We start from the raw sequence: 21264 nt of genomic DNA, 5'->3' as shown, positions 1-21264 counted from the left end.
TATTCCTGGAATGCACGAAGAATACACGTGTGTGCGTGTGTGCGCGTGCGAAAGAGAAAAAAAAATTTTATTTACTCCCCGGGTAAGCTAAACATGAAAAAAATTTTTTTTTACACAAAATTACAATTACTTAACGTTTAATTGAAATTATTACTCTCTCGTTAAGTTACCGCCAATTAAAATTTCAAATGGTTCTTTTTTTTATAAAAAAAAAAAAAAACTTTTTATAACTCTCCACACTCTATCTCTCTCTCTCTCTCTCTCTTGAATACCTTTTACAAACCTTGGAGTGAAGAAGAAAGGAGGAGGAGGAGGAGGGAAGTTTAAAAAGGGAAAGAAGAAGTAATGAAAGAAAGAAAGAAAGAAGGAAGGAAGAAAAAAAAAATTATATTACCATTCTTCTTCTTCTTCTTCTTCCTCTTCAACCTCCCACACCGCCCCCCACTTCCATTCTTTATTTGTTCCTTTTATTTTACTTCTTTTCCAGTTATTTCCCTCCTCGATCACAAATAATAATAATAATAATAAGAAAGTGAAAAAAATTAATTTCTGAACTTTTCTTTTGTTTTTGATAAAACTCCTACGAAAAGGTAAAAAAAAAAAAATCTCGAAATTAATTTTTTTTTTTTTCTTTTCCGATGATGGAAAAATCTAGAAAATGAAGATTTTTTTTAAACTTAAATACGTATCGATGATAATAATAATAATAAAAGTAATAGATTTTCGTTGTTACGAATTTAAAAAAAAAAAAAAAAGTTTATGACGTTTCAAAATGGCCGCACCTATCATCGTTCCATATCCATAAATAATTAGATTTTTTTGTTTGTTGTTTGAATTTTTATAAAATACAACCGATTTCCGTTTTTAACGGTTTTTTTTAAACGTCCGCCATATTTATTTTTAATCTAAAATAATTTTTTAAAAAGATTTTTGATTAAGACGATTAACATTTCAAATTTTTTATTCCAGGAATTTTTTTTTTATATAAACTTGTGTCGCCACTACGCAGAAGGAAATTTTTGACCGTTTTGCGACAAAAAAGAAAGAAAAATGATTTCATTCGTCACCCGTTCGTTTTGTGAACGGTTTTTTAACGAACCTAATAGAAACAGGATAATTGGTAAGTGAGAAGTCACGTTTTGTATTTAAAGAAAGAAAGAAAGAAAGAATGAAAATTATTTCTGACATCATCTTCTTTTAATTCGAAAGAAAAGGTGATGATGATGATTTTTTTTTGGGGGGGGATGGTATTTATCAACATTTAATATGTAAGTCACATTTTAGTTTTTCTTTCTCTCTCTCTCTCTCTCTTCAAAGAAAACTTATTTAGAAACATTGTAACTAATGAAGTTCATTTGAACTTGTGTGAAAATCGGACAATGAAAGAATGACTACCAATAGTTAACCCTCTTCTTTTTCCTTTTCGGGTTTTCCTTTTTTTTTCTTAATTCATTTTCTCTTTTCCTCCTATCTTCTTTTACCCCCCCCATCTCCTCCCCCCGGTGCGATCCCCGAATAATGGACTTCTTTTAAACGGAGTTAACTTACAAAGTCCATTTAAAACTTTCAAATTAAAAAACTTTCCTATTTTTTTCTCTCTCTCTCTCTCTTTCTTTTGCTTAACTTTGTACCTTATCCCTTCTACCTCCCCCTATTCCTACCCTCCCCCCACACAATCTCCCTCGTCAATAGATTGCATTTAAGATTCGAAAACTCTATTTTTGAAAAATTCTTTTTCCTTTCGAAAACACACATACATCCTTACGAAGTTTATTTCCGCTTTATGAAAAAGGTTAAATTTTTTTTCTATTTAAATGAAAAATTTTCAAAGGGTCAAAATTCTAGAATTTTGTGTGCGAGAAAGAGAGAGGGAAAGAGAGAGAGAAAACGTTCCAGAAAGTTCTTCTTCTTTTTAGGTATCGAAATCGATCCATTAATTCAATTTCTTTAATATGCTATTATTATTATTATTAAATGTGATGTTGTGAGAAAAATTATTAATAGAATTTCTCGTGGAATTTTTTTTTTAAAAATCTCATAAAGCACTCACACAAGGTGATGATAATAATGATGATGATGATGATGATGATGATGCGGTCAAACGATCGTGATGAAAGCATAAAAAAAAAAAAAACGTAGAAGAGAATTGTGTGGCAGCGTGTTTCTTTTTTTTTTTTTTTTGATGGTGGTGGTGGTGGTGGTGATGGTGGTAGCACTGCATACTCGCGAGATACCTGTGCAACCTGTAAAAATTTTTTTTATTTTCTCTCAATCCTGCAAAAGACTGTCAAAAAATTGAAGGACGTTTGAGGGGCGGATAAAAATCATCAAATACCCGGTAAAAATTTTTAATGAATGAATTCTCTGAATTTTTCTCAACGCACGCACACACACACGCACACACCTGTGAATTTAATTCAGGTACGGGAGGGATACCTTTTTGGTTTTATTTTTAACCCAAAAAACCCGACCCAAAAAAATTTAAATCAAATAATTTTGCTCCATATTTTAAACGAAACAATCGATTTTAACGTGTTGTAACGAGGTAGTGGGGGGGTGAAAATGGGGATCCCCAGAAATTAAAAACAAAAAAAAAAATTCTCAATGAAAAAAAAAAAAAATACCACGAAGGTTTTCAACAACAACAACAAAAACAAAATTTTTTCTTTTTTTTTTTTTTTTTTGAAACTTTAATAAAATGAATTATTGATGATCGTTTAAAGAAATAAATGTTGACTTTAACCCCGAGAGAGAGAGAGAAAGAGAAAAAGAGAAAGAAAGAGAGAGAGAGAAAGATAGAAGAGGAAGAATAATATAAGGTAGATAGATAGATGGTATAATAAATTGGATAGTTTAAAAAAAAAAAAAATTTTTTTTTTTTTTTTTTGTAAAGCGACCCTGCTGAGTTTTAAGGGGCAACGCTGTCTACCTACCTTTTTATACAGGTACTCACAGGTATATATAATTGCCCCCACCCAGGTGTTTTTCAGAAGAATGTCACAAAGTAAATAAGCACATTCTTTTTATTTTTTTTTTTTTTTTTTTTTTTTAAATACAAACCCATCCAATACACTTTTTTTTTTTTTTGAAATAATTGGAATTGTTTTGCTGGAGGATGACTAATGAAAAAAAAAAAAAAAAAAAATTTTATATAAGTAATGTCCTATTAATATTTTACAGTCCAGTGAACTATATTTTTATTATACGGTTGTAAAACTTTTTTTTTTTTTTTTTACGATTTAGGGTTAACAACAGGACCGAAAATTATTATTATTATTATTGCATTTGAATAATAATGATAATTTTTTATTGGATTCGATGATTAAGAAAGGATTGAAATTTTTAAAAAAATTGAAATTGTTATCGATATACCTGTAAATAAAACAGGTGTTTTATTATTATTATTATTATTTTGTTAAACGTTTTCTCGGGCATACGATTGGGTGATTAAAAAATGATAATTTTTACGCGGGAGTTGATTGATTTGATTTCCCTTCCTCCCCTTCCTCCCACCATCTTCAATTTCGTATGAAATTTAATAACGAAATAAAATTCGTTTATTATAATTATTATTATTTACAAAATGAAAACTAGTGCATTTACCTGAAGGATAAGAAGAGTAAGAGAATAAGAAGAAGAAAAAATTGTTGACAGGTAATTCAACACAAAGGAAAGAAAAAAAGAAGAAAAAAAATCCTTCACTTACCCGCGAAAATAATAATCATGATCAGACTAGACAAGTCTAATCCTCATGACAGCCTCCAGAGAATTCAAAAAAAAAAAAAATTATTTTGTAAAAATAAGAAAGAATAAGAATAAGAAGAAGAAAAAATTGAGTTTTTGTCGGCGAAAAGGTTAGAAAAGAAAATGAAAGAAAGAAAAAAAAATAATATCGCAAATCTCGATTGAGAATAAAGAATAGATCTGTCAATCAAAGGAAACTGTAGGGTGCTAGCTAGCAGATACCCTCAAAAAAAAAAAAAAAACGCGGGCGTAAAAATCAAAAGGTAAGAAAACCTTTTAAAACAAGGTTTACCTTAACTAATAATTTATTCTTTTTATATTTTGTTTTGAGTTTTTTTTTTCGGAGATTATTATTTTTTTTTTTTTCTCCCACGTCATTGAAATTTTTATTTCCTTTCCTTTCCTTTCCTTTTTTTTACGTCGTGCAATTCAATCAATCAATTCGTTTCCGAGAATAACAACAAAGATTAAATAGTAATAATAATAATAATAATAATTAATTAATTATCTCCTTCCACGTCTATGAATATTTATTTTACGAAAATTTTATTCGTAAATACTAAAAATAATTTTTAATTCGTGGCAGGAGATTTATTCGTTTTTTTAATCGTTATCTTTCGTTATGTCGTGTCGGTAGATACGTAACGCACGTTATCATTATTATTATCGTTCAAAAAATTAAGTACATTATCAGAAGATAATTCGTTTAGTACTTAATTACACGATGATAATTATTACGAAAATGTCGCGAAGAGGATTGAATTTGTCGCGAAGAGGAGAAGCAGGGCAGGAGGGAAAGAAGGAAGGAAGAAGGGGAAATATGTCGACTTTTGTACGTACGACAAAATCGAAACACGCGATATAAACAATCGATTGAGCCTGGAGGCATTTGAAATGTTTTTTTTATATTTTTTTTTATAACTCGTTGATTAATAACGGTACCCGTTGATTAATATTATTATTATTATTATTATTATTATTATTATTATGAATCGATTCGAAAAGAGGGAGAGAGAGAGAAATGTCAGTCAGGTTGTTTGTATTGGCAGGTGATGCCAGGTTTCAAATATAATCATTATTATGTATGTATATCTCGATAGTGTTGGCGATTAGTTTCGGATTAGAAATATTATTATTATTATTATTATTATTATTATTATTATTATTATTAATAATAATAATTTTTATTAAAATTCGATATCGACTAAATAATAAAAAATAAAAAAAAATAATAATAATAGTAAACGAATTCGTATGTTAAAGGAAAAAAAAAATGAATTTTAATTTTAACGTTCTGACGTCACGTGACGTGAACTATTCGATAAATTTAATTTCGATTAATCGAAAATTTGAAAAGTTTTTAAAATGGAGAAAAAAAAATAAATCTCGAATAACGATTCGTTAAATTATTTCAAAATAAAATAAAAAAATTTATAAAAGTACGATAAAAAATAACGAATAAACAATCCGCCATTTTGTTTTTTTTTCGGTAAAAAGGCGCCAAAATAATATTTATTTGTAAAACTATCGTCACGGCTCAGTGCTAGTTATTTACACGACGTTTTTTTTTTTTTATCATTGCGGAAATAAAGCGAACGACGAATAAACGACCAACGCGACATTTATCAAATTAAATAATTTAATTTTATTGTTAAACGAGTTAAAAAAAAAAATGGCGGACATTCACGAAGTAAACGCGATAATGACACGTTAAAAATTTTTTTTTTTTTGGTAAATACGGAAGTTTTAAGTGGAGGAGAAGTAGGAGGATGTCACGCAATGTTAAAATTTAAACGTCATCGCGAGGGTAGATAAAAAAAAAATATTTTGAACGTGTCAGGTCGCGACACGATGTTTGTCACATGAACCCATTCAGGAAATAAAAAATGTCTTCTGCTTACAATGTTGACCGTCCGTTTTAAACGGACTCGATAAATAATAATAATAATTTTTTTGCACCTTTTTTTTGTACGCACAAATAATGCGTTTCGATTTATTAATAATAATAATAATTTTTTTTCATTTCCTTTTTTTCTGGTATTGACAACGCGTTCGGAAAATTTTTTTTTTGGATATCGTAAAATGTAACAACAACAACACACTTCCCACCTTTTTTTAAGGACCTTTTTCTTTCGATCGAATTTTCCCTCTTTCGAAAAAAAAAGGAAAATGGAGAAGAAGTAAATCGAATGAAAAGAAAAAAAAAACTGGCTAATCTTTTTTTCCCCGTGAAAGATGTAACAGTCCGATGATGACTTTAAAAAAGGCTTAAAATGGGGTTTTAAGGATGAGTTGTCAGGAAAAAGGATGACGAGCAACCAAGCGAAGACACACAAAACCCCCCGAACGATGTGTAGGAGAAAGAGAAAGAGAGAGAGAGAAGGAGAGAGAGAGAGAGAAAATGCCAAGGTTCGGATAAACAGTGCAATATATCATCGTCTTGTCAAAAGTAAAAAAAAAAAAAATATAATAATAATAATAATAATAATATGTACAACAACAACAACAACGTGATCGATATTTTATGCATTCGTTAACGCCTGATAATTTTTCGCGTTATTATTATCATCATCATTATCATTATCGTTAAATAATTTTTCTTTCGACCTTATTTACATACACCCTCGCAAAAACTACCACGTAATAATAATAATAATAATTATAATAATAATATCAGTAAGTTATTATTAACAACAACAACAACATAATAATAATAATAATAATAATAATCGATCGAACTTAAATAATTTGTTCGCGATGACGTCATTTTTCTTTTTAATTATTTTAACGAACTTTGTAATTAAGTTATTGACCGTACGCACCGCGTAATCAACGCACGCACCCACACACACGCGATAAACAAAATTACAAACTCTGGAAATAAATAAGGAACCCCGTTTTTTTTTTAAAATAATAATAATAATAATATTTTAATTAATTATTTATTTTATTAAATTTTTTTCACGCGGTAAATGCGGAGTCACGACCGAGTAATCGACATTTTCTTCTTTTTTTTTAACCGACGTCATTAATTATTATTATTATCATTATCATCATTTATTAATTAACGAAAAAAATATTGTTTTAAAAAAAATAAAAAATTCGCGTTTATTTATTAAAAATAAATAATAATAATAATAAAATATTTATTAATTTTTATTTTACCAAGAATTTGAATCGAAATTAAAAAAAAAAAAACTTTTTAATTAGGCTTTCCTGTTGTTGTTGTTGTTACTCCTGCTGCTGCTGCTCCTGCTACTATTGCTGTTGCTCTTATATTATTATTATTAATTTTATTCCGAAGGAAGGAATAAATGAAAAATAAATAAATAAATAATTTTTTTTTCTCCTTTTTATTTTTATTATTTTGTCATAAATGAAAATTGTAAAAAATTTCCGCGTTTTAATTTATTTATTAATAAAAAAAAAAATGAGAGAGAGTGAGAAAGAGAGAGAGAGAGAGAAAGAGAAGGAAAAAAAACGCGGCGTAAAATACGCGATATTAAAATATTCCGTATTATCGATTAAAATTTAAAACATGGCGGTCTCTATGATTTTTTTTTTTTGTAAGGGAAATGATAATAACGCGTCATTAAACGCGTGCGTTTTTTTTTTTTTGGTTCGTATTTGAAAAGAAGGAGAAAAAAAACGCGCGATTTTTTTAAATGTTACACTCCATTAATTTTTTTTTTTTAGCAGGGAAATTTTTTTTTTTTTTGTTGTCGTCGTGTCACGGTAGCGCATATTTAACGTACATGTTTTATACATGAGAAAGAGAGAGAGAGATAGTAATATTCAATTTTTCTTTGTCTTTTTCAGGAGATCGTAATTCATACATCGGACGACGTTAATATTAAAAAACGGAAATGCGGAATCAAAATGGATTTCCGGTTGAATCAAGGTACGTGTGATTTTTTTATTTTATTTTATTTTTATATTCTTTTATTTTATATCGAATGTAAATTTGATATAATATATCGAACGATGAGAAAAGGAAATAATTTATAAAAAAAAAAATTGGTTAATTTCCGTTTTAAATTTTTGCCGCGTAATTTAAAAATTTTACACTCTTAATAATTTCATCATAAAGAAGAAGAAGAAGAAGAGAAAGAGAAAAAAAATTTTAAATCGTCGTGTCATTAAATAATAACAAAAATCGTAACGACATTTTAATACGTAATCATAATTTCATAGCTATTTTCCTCTTTCCCTCTCTCTCTCACTCTCTCTCTTTCTCAATCTTCTACTCTTTTTACCTCTCTCTCTTTTTCTTTTCGTCTTTCACCATTTTTTTTTTGGTAAATTGTTTTTAAATTTAACCGTGACAATAATCGTGTGCAAGGTTGAAAAACAACTTAATTTAAAAAAAAAAATTGTGTTCAATTTTTGTTGTTGTTGCGGTTGTTGTTGTTGTTGTTACGTTTATGTAAGGTATGTGAAAGGTTTTTTAGGAGTGAATGAAAAAAATTACTTAATTTAAAAAAAAAAAAAAATTCATTTTTCACGTCGTAATCGTTTCTTCTTCTGCCACGCAGATTTTTTTTTTTTTTTTTTAACTTTCTAAATTACGTGTCGTTAAAAAAAAAACCTTTCTCGTATGTAACCTCCGACGTTAATAAAATTTTCATTTATTTTCGTTCGTTTGTTTATTTGTTTGTCGGGCAACAACCGACATATTTCGTTCGGTTCGAACATTTTCGAACAAAAAATTAATTCCTTTCTCGCTTCATCCCGGTTTTGATACCTTTTATATTAAACTTTTAATATTATTATTTTTTTTTCTCTTCTCGAATCGACACAACAAACGTACAAACGTATACAAACAAGGTCATAGTAATAATATATTTTAAATTTATTCGATTTCGCAAAACGTCGAACGTTTTTTTTTTTTTTTGAATCAAAAATTAATTTGTATCTTTAACCTCGATAAGATGAAAAAAATAACAACAACAAACAACAAACAAATTTGTTATAAAATGTGGTGAACGTATTTTCAACTTTGACATTCAATCAAAAATCAAAAAAAAAAAACGTCACAGTTAATGGTGATAAAAAACCCACAAATTTTGATTTATTTATTTTTGACATTAAATTTTATTAATTTTTATTTCTCTCTCTCTCTCCCCCCCCCTCTCTCTCTCTCTCATTTATTTATCATAGAGGTAAAAAATAAACGTGTAAATAGAAAGAAGAAAAAAATTAAAATAATATCGGAAGGAAATTTTTTATATAAAAACGATCGTTAATAGTTTTCACGTTTTGTATTTAAACGTTTCACCTTATCACGAACCTGAACGAACGAACCTGGAAAACATTTTTTTTTTTTAAATGATTTTTAATATTATTATTATTATTATTTGATGGAAGACATTAATAAATGGTCAATGAGTTATAATGAGGTGAATTCCAACCATTGTCCAACCAAGATGGTGGTGTTGATAAAGCGATTAGTGAACTGACTCAGCAATTCACACTTCGTAGGTTTGCCCTATGCGCTAAGGTAACGTACCTTAAATTAAGTTCGGTCATTTTAGCCTGTCCCTTCGGATTACTACGAGGAAATTCCTCCTTATTATTATTATTATTTAAGGCGGGATATTAAGAAATAAGCGCGAGATACAAACGGATATCGTGTAACGATAAGAATGATTCTGCAAATTTTTGTTTTTTTCTCGAGGTACAGCGAAAATTTACCGTACCTTAAAAACCTGATTTTTTTTTTCGTTCTTTAAACACTTAGTTAAAAATCGACGAAATCATTATAATACCTACCTGGTTTGGAAGAATTTTTTTTTTTTTTTGATCGGCGTTTTTAAAACGCGCGTTACAAAAAAAAAATTATATTATTATTCGTTTTTCGTTTTTTTTTTCATCTCCATCTTGTTTTTTTTTTTTTTTTAATGAAAAGAATCATTATTTTATTAATATTATTAAATTTTTTCAAGCAGACGATATGAATTTATTAATTAATAAATTTTTTAATTAATAAATTTATAATAATAATTATAAAAATACGTCGAGCGAAAAAAAAAAAAAAGAAAATCGTAATAACGATATTTTTCTTTTTTATTAAAAAAAAACCATTGAGAAGAGTCCTTTGAGAAAAGTCCTTTGAGAAAAAATCTTTGAGAAAATGTCGATCGATTTTTTTTTTATTACGTACCATTGATTTCATTCCTTTTTTTTTTTTTATTAAAAAGGAAAAATTATTTTTAAACTTTGAAAGAAATCAAAAATATTTGTTTGTTTTTGTTTTTCTTCTCGTATCGATCGATTCTCGAATTTAAAAATTGATTTTTTTTTGTTTCGATTGCGTCGAAAAAACGTTGAACGAAACATGAAATTTTAATATGAAATTTTTTTTTTTTGTAAGGCAAAAGCGAGGGCAAAATAAAAAAAAAAAAAATAAACAACAATAGAAATGGAAATGAAGGTCGACGTAGAAGAAAATAAAATATAATTTATCGAATGAATAAAATGGGTTCGGTTAAGTCTGTTGGAATGACGTCATTGTTAAGGCAACAGAGAGCAACAGGTCTCTGTTACATTATCTGATATGCTAATTATCTGTTGTTCTGTACACTTTTTTTTTCTTCTTTTTTTTTATTTTCATTTTTGTTCTTTTCATTATGAAACGAAATTACGGTCATCATCAAATTATCATTATTATTATCTTCGTTTAAAAATTTTTTTTGTCCTTTGTCGAAGTCGTAGCAGCAGCAACAGCAACAGCAACAACAACAACAACAACAGCCAATAAAAAAATCTATTCTCTTAATTTATAATCGTGGGTAATTTTTTTTTAACGTGTCAGAAGATTATGTTTGTCGACGGAAATCGTATTTCCACGCGTTGTTTTTTTTCTCACAACAACAGCAACAACAGCAGACGAAATTTTTGTTTTTTTTTAATTTTCGAAACTTTCTAAAACAAAATGGCGGAACTGTTTATTACGTATTTGAAATGAAATCGATTTGAAAAAATCGTTAAACCGATTTTCGTCTGTTTAAAAGGCAACAGGAGAGAGAGATAGATAGATAGAGAGAGAGAGAGAGAGAGAGAGAGAGAAATCTTAAATAAATTTCCGTTAGGGATGCTGCGTTAAGATAAAAAATTTAAAATTTTTTTTTTATTTATTTCGTTCTTTAATTTATTATATTTATGGTAAAAATAATAATTTATTTGAACAGCAATGAATAGGCAATCGATTTGTGATAATGACCATAATAATAATAATAATAATAATATTAAACAATCGATTAATAATAATAATAAAATAAAATAATCAATAAATCAATAGATAAATAATTGAATTGTTATTTTATATCATATGTAAATAAAAACGACACGATCGTGCGCGCGTCATATATAATAATAATAAGATAAAAATAATTTTTTCTTTTTTCTTATTAATGAATGATTTTTAATTTAATTTATTACGTAATAATAATAATTATATCGATATTTACGCTATTAATAGCAATCGCGCGTGTGTGGGGGTCCTGGGGGTTGGGGGGTGTGCGAGTAAATGATTTTCCCCTTGATAAATCATCGTAATGTAAATGATTGATTTTTACTTCTTTATGTGTGTTTGGTAAAAAAAAAAAAATTAATTGAAATAAAAAGGTGGTACGACCTGATGTTCACTTCCAGGTATTCGAGGTATCGAAATAAAAAGAAAAGGGAAAAAGGAAAAAAAGAAGAAAAAAAAACTGAAAATGTTTTTATCATTATTACCTGTTCACGAGGTACACAATTCGTTCTAACTAACGGTGTCTCTCTCTCTCTCTTCTTCTCCTTATTGATTTTTAAAAATGAGAGAGAGAGAGAGTGAGTGAGATGGTAAATATTATATTTTAATTAATGATAATGATAACAACTCTCTCTCTCTCTCTTTTTTTAAAACTATGCCAGCCGTCAGAAATAAAGGAAACGCGTGGAAACTCAAAATTTAAAAATTTATCGAAAAAGAAACGAATTTAAATATCATCATCATCATCATCATCATCATCATCATCATTATTATTATTATTATTATCACGAGTCGAATAATGTATCGGGTTTGATATTATACGTCATTGAACTTCGTACCTTCTTTTTATTTTATTTTTTTTTTTAAATAATTAAAATAAAATTTTATTTAAAAAAATTATTAACCGAACGAAAGCGGAAATAAAATTTTACAAAACCGGAAACGGTTCGTTGTTTTTTTTCTTCTGCCCAAAAAAAAAAAAAGAAAGTTTTAAGTTTAGATAAAAAAAAAATATTTTAATGAGGTCAGTGGCCCCCCCAAGGGTAATAAATTTTAACCTTTTTTGATACCTGCTCGACATTTTAAAACTAAACACTAAAATTATTATAATTTTTTATTTTTATTGATGGATTCGAAACCTTTTTTTTTTTTTTTTTGAATTTTTCTAGAAAAATTTATGGCGGGAAATAAAATAAAATAATGATAATTAATTTATTGATTGTTTTATTTTCCTCGTGACGTTTCAAAGAAAATTTTTTCGTTTTGCCATAATAAACCAGAGAGGAGAGATTAATAATTAACGTTAGATTTTACATAAAAATCAATATGTCGATTGTTGTTGTTGTTGTGCGTGAAATTAATTGACTAAAAATTATTATTATTTTTTCTAAAAAAAAGGGGGAAATACGTTTTTACATCGAGTTTGTTGCCCCAGGGGCAAAATCACGGCCCCACTGGGGCCAGCGGGATAGTAAAATTTCTATGCGGTGTAAAGATTTCACGGTTAAAAAAAAAAAAAAAAACGGCTCAATCATGATTTTTTTTTTCGATTGTTAAATCATCATTATTATTATTATTAAAAATTTTTCCAGACTTGACTTCGCCCCGCCATATTGCTTTTAAATTCAAATTTATTTATTCCTTCTCTCTCTCTCTCTCTTTCTCTCTTTTTTTTCTCTCGTGGATCCCGCAGTCGATTTCGGTTTGTTTTGCCAACTTCCGTTTCCTTTTATTTTCTTCGTATTTTAATTAAAACGGATTTTGTCATAGAGAGTGAGAGAGAGAGAGTGGGGGAGGGGAGGGGAGGGGATCGCCGCTGGAAACTTCTTCTTCACATGACTTGAACCCCTTTTATATATACATACGTATAAAATATTCCAATTTAAACGAAAACAAACTTTTTCAGTCATTCAATTACCATTCGATATCGATGACAAAAACATTAATAATAATAATAATAATAATAATATGCGAATGCGTGTACGCGCGTATATACGCACGCACGCACGGTCACGAGAGTGTAAAAATGTTTGTAAACAACCACAACAACAACAACAAATTGAAAATGAGACACACGCGTGTATGTTATGAAACAAAAGAATTGCAAACACTTTTAATAATAATAATAATAATAATAATAACAATAAAGAGAAGAAAAACAACAACAACAACAACAAACAACAATGATGCCAATTACGATATTATTTGTAGCAAACCCGTGATTAGCTCAACAGATAAGAACAATAACAAAAACAACAACAACAACGTAATTGACTCGTTTTTCGACCGCAAAATGATTCCACGTAAATAAATCGGCCGAGGGAGGGAAAGGGGAGGCTGGAGGTATCGATTTCACCTTTGAGGAATAAAAACTACCCTTAAAAAAAAATTTTTTTCATCCCTCTCGTAAAAATCTTTTTTTTTTAATCTCTCGGACTTTTTAAATATCTAATTTGGGGATATTTTATTATTATTATTATTAGTATTATTATTATTATTATTATTATTATTATTATTATTAATTTTTATTTTATCCCCAATTAATAATGATACTAATGGAGAAAATCGGCGGATGATAATGATAATAATTAGTTATGAGGTTTTTTTTGCATTATGACAGAGATAAGAGAGAATGAATGATGTATATAAGATACGTTTAATTTAAAAAACGATGATAAAATTCGAATGGGGGAGTGGGGGTCAAAGTTCAAATCAAAGGTGAGGAGAGAGAGGGAGAGACGGATGGAGGGAAGGGGAAAATGGTTTTTACATCGGAAAATACGATAGAATGACCCCCCAAAAAAGAAAATTTTTGTTTTCTAGTGAATTTGGACGTTCACGTGTGGATTCGTAATTTGGTTATTTTTTTTATTAGTGTAAGTAATCGTTTGTTCGTTTGTTCCTTTGTTTGTTTGTTTGTTTGCGTAAATTTTTTAACGGTTTATAAAAAAAAAAAAAAGAAAAAAGTTTTTGTTAAAATAAGTTTTGTAAAAGAAGTTTTTTAAAAAAATTTTCTTTGAAATTGAAAAACAAGGAAAAGTTTTATACAACGTACGATTTTAGTGAAAAGGTTATTTGGGGGGGAGAGAGAAAGGGGGATAAATGGGGAGGGGGTGAATGGTTAAAAAATATTTCGGGAAAGTAAAAAGCAGAGAAAAAATTCGCAATTTTTTTTATTTTAAATTTTTTGGTTGATTTTACGCGTAAGTTTGTCGTGTCTGATTTTTCGTTTGTTTGTTTGTTTGTTGCAGACGAAAACGGCGACGATTTAGGGTAACTAAAAAAAAAAAAATTGTCGGCGATGGCGCCATTTTAAAAAACTTTTATTAATTAAAAACATTTACTTGTGGGGAGGTGAGGGGGAATTAGGTTTAAAAGCCGTACCTGAAACTTTTGACAAAGGTTTATTTGAAATTTCATTTTCATTTCGTCACTTATCAAAAAGTTTGCCATTTTTTTTTTTTAAACTCGATTTTTAAAAATGACGAAACAAACAAACAAACAAAAATGGATAACAATTTCTTTTATTGTTTTTTTTTTTGACAAATATGGGAGAAAATATAAGCGCGGAACAAAAACATGAAAACAAACGATTTTAGCCCACACATACGCGAAAAATTTATTTATTTATTTTTTTGTTTGTTTGTTTGTTTGATTCCGATGCGATTTGCAACGCCGGGGTCGCGGACCTATTCAAATCATTTTTATTAAACGTTTGTTATGTTGTGTTTGCCTCCTCCTTTTTAAACGAAATAAAAATGAAAAAAGTTTGTCCCGGTTGTACGAATCCCATAAGAATTTATTTAAAAAAAATTTTTTTTTTACTTTCCTTCCACCTCCCCCCACCTCCATTCGTACCAAAAGGTTTAAAAAAAAAAAAAGGAAAATTTTATAATTTTATGGTTGAAAGATTTAAGGTTTGCCTCTCTCTCTCTCTTTTTTCTAGAAGCGAAAAAAAAGGCTCGGTAATGACAAATAATTTACAGTTAGAGACACTCTTGTTAAGGGTCGATAAAGGTTGTTGTTGTTGTTGTTGTTTTCTACTTAGAGTTGACTGACCTCAACTTATAATCTTTTTCTTTCTTTCTTTTTTTTTTTTTTTTTTGTTAAAAATATTGAATTATTAATAATAATAATAATAAGGGAGGGTGTTTGTGAGGGGGTTGAAAATTTTTTTACACGTGAGAAATATTTTTATTTACAGGTGTTGGCGGTGGTTGTGTTCTTCTAAAACCACGTTAAAAAATTTTCATAAAATCATTTCTCATGTGACTATGCTTGTTTTCTTTTTTTTTTTTTTTTAATTATTTTAAAGCAATCAACCCCACCGCCGCCATCTTGTCATGTTTCAGGTATAAATAAAATAAATTTTTTTTCTTTCCCTCGGTTCTTTTTTTTTTTTTTTCGTTTTAATTACGGTTTATTGTCCTCGTGAGTTGTTTTTTTTTTATATGAGAAGCAGTGTCACTAGAGTCTTTTGTCACGACTGAAAAACTTTTTTTTTACTTCGAAAATTTTCATAGCCGCCATGTTTTTTTTTCTACCGAATCCCAAAGTCGTCGTTTTTAATAAAAAAATTTCGTATGCGATTTAATAAATTTTATTTTCGTTTGATTGTTTTTCGTAAAACAAACAAACAAACATTAAAAAAATTATTTCTGTTTGTTTTCGTGTAAATTTTTTTTTTTACACGTGACCTTGAATATAATTCGTCATTCGTTCAATTACCTTTTAAACTATCCGAGTTGATCGTTTTTTTTTTTTTGGGGGCGAAATCAGGTAAACGAAATTTAAAAAATTTTTTTACCCCCCGTTATAAAAATAAAAAAAAATTGATTTACAACTACAAACATACGATTTGGTTGTTGTTGTTGTTGTAAATAAAAAACAAACAGGATTTTTTTTTAATCAGGATAATCAAAAAATTAGATCTTTGTGAATATTATTAATTTTTATAAGAGAGAGAGAGAAAGAGAGTAGATGTCAAAAAGTTTTCAAAATTATTTTGACTTGTTAGCAAGTTTTATTTTATTTATTAACACAAACAAACAAACAATAAATAAATAAGTTTTTATGTATATAATAATAATAATAACAATGACCGTAGAAGAAAAAAACAGATGTATGTTGTTGTTGTTGTTGTTGTTTTCCTTTAATTTTGTCTTTAAATGTGTTGTCTAAATTTTTTTTTTTATAAAAAGGCTCATAAATTTTATATGCGAGACAGTGAGAGAGAGAGAGAGAGAGAGAGAGAGAGAGAGAGAGAGAAAGATAGAAGGAGAATTTTTTTTTAAAGGGAAAAACGTAGTGAAAAGGGGGAGTAAAAAAAAAGAAAACAAATAAAAAGTTCAAAAATGATGTATTGCATTGCCGTAATACTTTTTTTTTCTTTTTTGTATTTTTACCAAATCGTACCTACCCCTCCCCCCTCACAACCACCACCTTCTACATTTCCCTTTCCTATCCGGTAGGTACAAATATGAAAAGATAGGAAAAAAGAAAAGAAAAGAAAAAAAAAACTTTTAAAAATTATATTTGGTGACTAAAAATACCAATTTGACCACCCTGTTAAATGCGCGCGACGACGAGGGGGTAGAAAATGGGGTAAAATATATATCTTTTTGGTAAATTAACATTTTTTACAACTTTTTCAAAAAAAAAAAAAGGGAAAAACCTAACCTGTCAATCTGTCAAGGTAAATGAGAATAAAATTTACCACATTTACTGACATTTTTTTTTCTTTCTTTCTTTCTTTCTTTCCTTCTCTCTTTCCAACAACCTCTTCTCGTTTTCAATTAAAAAACAAAACAAACAAACAAACAAACAAAAAACAAATTTAAATATGGTACGTCGATAAATTTTCTCAACTGAAAAAAAAAAACAACAAACAAACAAACAACAACGACCAACGAACGAATCTCTTATTTAACAAAATAATAATTTTACAAAAACAAACGCATGCGCTGTACAAAACAAACAAACAAACAACAAACATATTTTTTTGTTTTATTATTATTATTATTTTGGATGGTTTAATTAATGACACACGAGTGCATTTTTTTTCTTTCCATTGTGGAATTTGTTCAAATTTAAAAATCAATTTTAACAATTTTTTAATCGGTTTATATATTTATTATTTTTGACCTGATCATCATTATCATCATCATTATCATTATTATCAATTCGTTAATTTATTTAAATCAAATCGTTTTGATGGAAAAAAAATTTTTTTTCCCTGGACGAGAGAGGTATCGTACACACACACACACATACACTCTTTTCATTATTATTATTATTATTAAATGCTCTTTTAAAATTTCAAAGTGGCAGAAGAATGAATAACAATTATTATTATTTATTTATTTATTTCACGATTGTAATTGCCACGTTTATAATTTTATATATATAAATTTTTTTGTTAAGAAGATTTTGGGCGAGATGAAAATTGAAAGAAAGAATTTTCTCCAAAATAAATATTTTACACGGTATTTATTATTATTATTATTGTTGTTTATACTGCGCAGAAGTCTTTTTTTGGTGTGCGGGGGGGGGGAGAATAAAATGGAAAAATGTTTTTTTTTTCGGGGAGCTGGAGGGAAGGGAAATAGAATTCATTTCGAATCACAGTTATAATCTTTGATAGAAACTCAAAGTGAAATGTTATTATTATTATTATTATTATTATTATTATTACGATCATAGGGTTTTATTGTTTAGGTTCTGAGGGATATTCGGGTTACATTAATTATTAAATTGGAAAATAATTTTCTTTTTTTGGGGGAGGGGGGGAGAGTGAAAGCAAACGAGGGAAGGTGGAAGATTTTTTTATTATTATTTGGTTAAGTGAATTTAGGGATTGTAGGTGAAATAATTTGTATTGTTTGCTTGTTTGTTTGTTCGTCAACAATCGATTGTAGTATATTACTAATAATATTATTTATTATTATTATTATTGCTTTGAAAAAAATAAAATTAAAAAAAAAAGGGAAAAAGAGATTTCGGAGTAGAAGAAGAAAAAGAAGAAAAAAAAAAGAACGAAGGCGTGCAAAATTAAAAGGGCGGTCTGAGTCGTTTCCACCCAAACCTCATCATTGGTTCGGTTTAAACATGGCAGGCTCTCGGATCAATCGATAATTTAAACTTAAATCGTACGTTGATAATGACGCTAAGAAGTTTTTTATTAGGGAAAAAGTTTTTTTTACGTTGAAAATTTTCAAAAAAAATTTTCATTTAATTCTAAGAAAATTGTTTTTACAAATGAAAAAAACATTGAAAGTAAATTCTATTTAAAAATTAATTATGATTTAAATGCCGTAACGTAAGAAAACGGGATTTTATACGTACGAAATAAGTTAAATGTAAATATTTTTAAAAAATTATTCACGTCGCAATATTGTTTCTTTCGCAAGCTATGAAAAATCGAGCGCGTCGTTGTTTTTCAATACAATTTTTGTTCATCTTAGAATTACCGTCGCGCGTATAATTTTCCTCGAAATCGTTCGTTAAAATAAAAAATATAAAAATCCTGTTTTTAACGTTAAACGTAACGATTGCGTTAGGGATTTACTTTTGATAAATGTAAGGAAATCATATTAAAATACCATTCAACCTCAAGCGAAGAACAGTACGTGTGGAGTATGTAACGCGTTGCTCGGATGCAGTGAGAAAGAGGGGAGGGTTTCGGTGACCACTGCTAGAGTTTCATGAGCGGAGGCATTCAGCGTTATTGTCTTGGTGAGAATAGTAGTAGTATTGAAAGGGGGCCAACTGCGAAAAGGCTCATTGTCATTGATTTCGGATGTGTAAAGACCATAGGTGGACAATATAATCACATGTAATTATAATAATAATAATAATAAATATTTCGCGAATCCACGTGTAGTTCTCGATTTATAAAAAAAAAAGTTTTAATTCGGTTAAAATAAAATTAAAACAAAAAGAATTTTGAGTGCGCGTTCGATTGTAGTAAATGGTGGACTCATTTAAATTTTTTTTTCCTCACAAATCTTTAAATTTTACCCATAAATCGAATACCTAAAGAAAAAAAAATTTTTTTCGTATTAAAAGTAAAGAAATTATTATTATTATTAATAATAATATAATATTATTATACTTGTATATATATATTTTTTTTCTCTTGGTAAATTATTGAAAAGTGAATATTATATGAAAATGTTAAAAATTTGTTGAAATATAAATATACTGTGCATGTGCGTGCTTGTTTAGCTGGCTTCAGTCAGCGTGAAAACGCCACGAAGGCGTTTTTGGGTTCCGCGTCGAGGTTACCAAAATCAAACAAACTGTACGCACACAGGGAGGACGAAATGCTGACGATGGAGGCGGACCTCAAGGGCGGTAGTCTTCACGGAAATATGGCGCCGCACCCTGGCCTGCATCAAGTCAGCAGTTACGGTACTTTAGGAGGTTTAGTTCACGGATCATCATTATCGCCGAGTAGCATGGCCTTGGGTCAACCACATCTCCAGCACATGTCGCAACATCAACCTTTGCAACACTCTCAACACACACCCCATCATCAATCTCATCAACCGCCTCAGCATCACCAACCTCCGCCGTCCAGTCTTCATCAGCACGCACCCCAGCCAAATAATAACAATAGTTCAAATAAAAATCAAAATATCGATCGGGTAAAACGTCCCATGAACGCATTCATGGTTTGGTCGAGAGGTCAACGACGGAAAATGGCACAGGAAAATCCTAAAATGCATAATTCGGAAATATCTAAAAGACTTGGTGCGGAGTGGAAGCTACTTAGTGAGTCGGAAAAAAGGCCTTTCATTGACGAAGCGAAACGCTTGAGAGCCGTTCATATGAAAGAACACCCAGATTATAAATATAGACCGCGTAGAAAAACGAAAACGTTGCTCAAAAAGGACAAATATCCTCTCGGGGGAACGACTCCGTTAATTCCGGGAAGTGGGGGAGAATCCGCGCGAAGTCCGGTGTCCCAACACCAAACCCTCGGGAGAGACGTATATCAAATGCCTAACGGATACATGCCTAATGGATACATGGTTCACGACGCGGCATATCAGCAACATTACGGCGGGTACCGTTACGACGTCGGACAAATGCAACACGCCGGATACGTGAACGGTTCGTCGTACGGAATGTACGGGGGAACCGTTCCCGGAGGAGCTCCCTCACCTTACCTCCAACAGTCGTCTCACAGTCCGAGCGGGAGCTCCATAAAATCCGAGCCCGTTTCGCCGTCGTCGGGAGGATTGCACACGCCCACGCCTACCACCGGAGCTCCGGTTTCGATAAAAAGAGAATACTCAGGCACGCCGGGAGCCGTACCCGCCGGGAGCAACGGTTCGACCGGAGATCTCCGGCAAATGATCTCAATGTACCTTCCCGGAGAACCCGGTGCTGAGCAGCGCCTTCATCAAATGCAGTATCACCCGTCGGACCAGTTGCAGCCTTTGGCGCACATATAGGGCCCGGCCGAGCCTTCTCCCTGGGCGCATCACGCCATGGACTTTGCGCCATGACTAAAATGACTAAGCCTAGGGTGCGAAGAAGGCCTCGACATGAAAATTTTTTGTAAATATAACGAACGCTTCATCGTCCATCATCGGACCTCATACGCCGACTTAATAAAAGGTAAATTTAAATACTTTTATTGTTATTATTATTACTATTATTATCATTATCATCATTATTATTATTATTACTACTTTTTACGCCATTTTACACGCGCCATAAACTATAATTATTTTAACCAAACTCGGCATATAATTTTAATTTTTACGGAGGTGTGGAATCTTTCTCGTAAACCTAATAATAATATAAACTAAATAAAAAAAAAAATTTATTATTATTATTATTATTATTTTTCGTTCGTCGGACCATAAAATTTTATACGGAGCGACGGGAAGTAGAGAGAGAGAGAGAGGAAGGGAAGGAATCGTTTGAAAATTTTTTATCATTATCATTATTATTTGGCGGAGAAAATTTTTCGAAATTGAACTTTTTTCAAAAAAAAAAAAAAAAACATTCAATTTTCGTGTTCAACGCTCTGTAAAATTTACAATGATGATGATGATGATGATGGCGACGACGACGATTTAAGCATTTTTTTATATTATTATTATCATCATCATCATTATTTTTTCCTCCTCTCACGACAAAAGAGGAAAAAGTAAAGTTAAAAAAAAAAAAGAAAGAAAGAAAAAGATTTCATCGGGAAAAGTATTTTACTACTATTACTAGTACTAAAAAAAAATACAACAAAACGGAATGTA

At 29.6% G+C, this 21264-nt stretch overlaps 1 protein-coding gene across 1 annotated transcript; it reads left to right on the top strand.

Annotated features, from left to right (window-relative positions):
• Positions 1-18699: 18699 nt before the first annotated feature.
• On the top strand, positions 18700-20457 carry Phum_PHUM462920 (transcription factor Sox-2, putative; the record flags this gene model as incomplete). The annotated part of the gene is made up of 2 exons (XM_002430057.1): positions 18700-18811; positions 19223-20457. The coding sequence occupies 2 exons, from the start codon at positions 18700-18702 to the stop codon at positions 20455-20457; spliced, it is 1347 nt and encodes a 448-aa protein (XP_002430102.1).
• Positions 20458-21264: the final 807 nt, after the last annotated feature.

This window comes from Pediculus humanus, genomic scaffold, assembly GCF_000006295.1.
Source record: "Pediculus humanus corporis 1103172108247 genomic scaffold, whole genome shotgun sequence".
Lineage (NCBI taxonomy): Eukaryota > Metazoa > Arthropoda > Insecta > Psocodea > Pediculidae > Pediculus > Pediculus humanus.
Note: the sequence above shows the minus strand (reverse complement) of the source record. Positions and strands in the feature narration are given on the sequence as shown.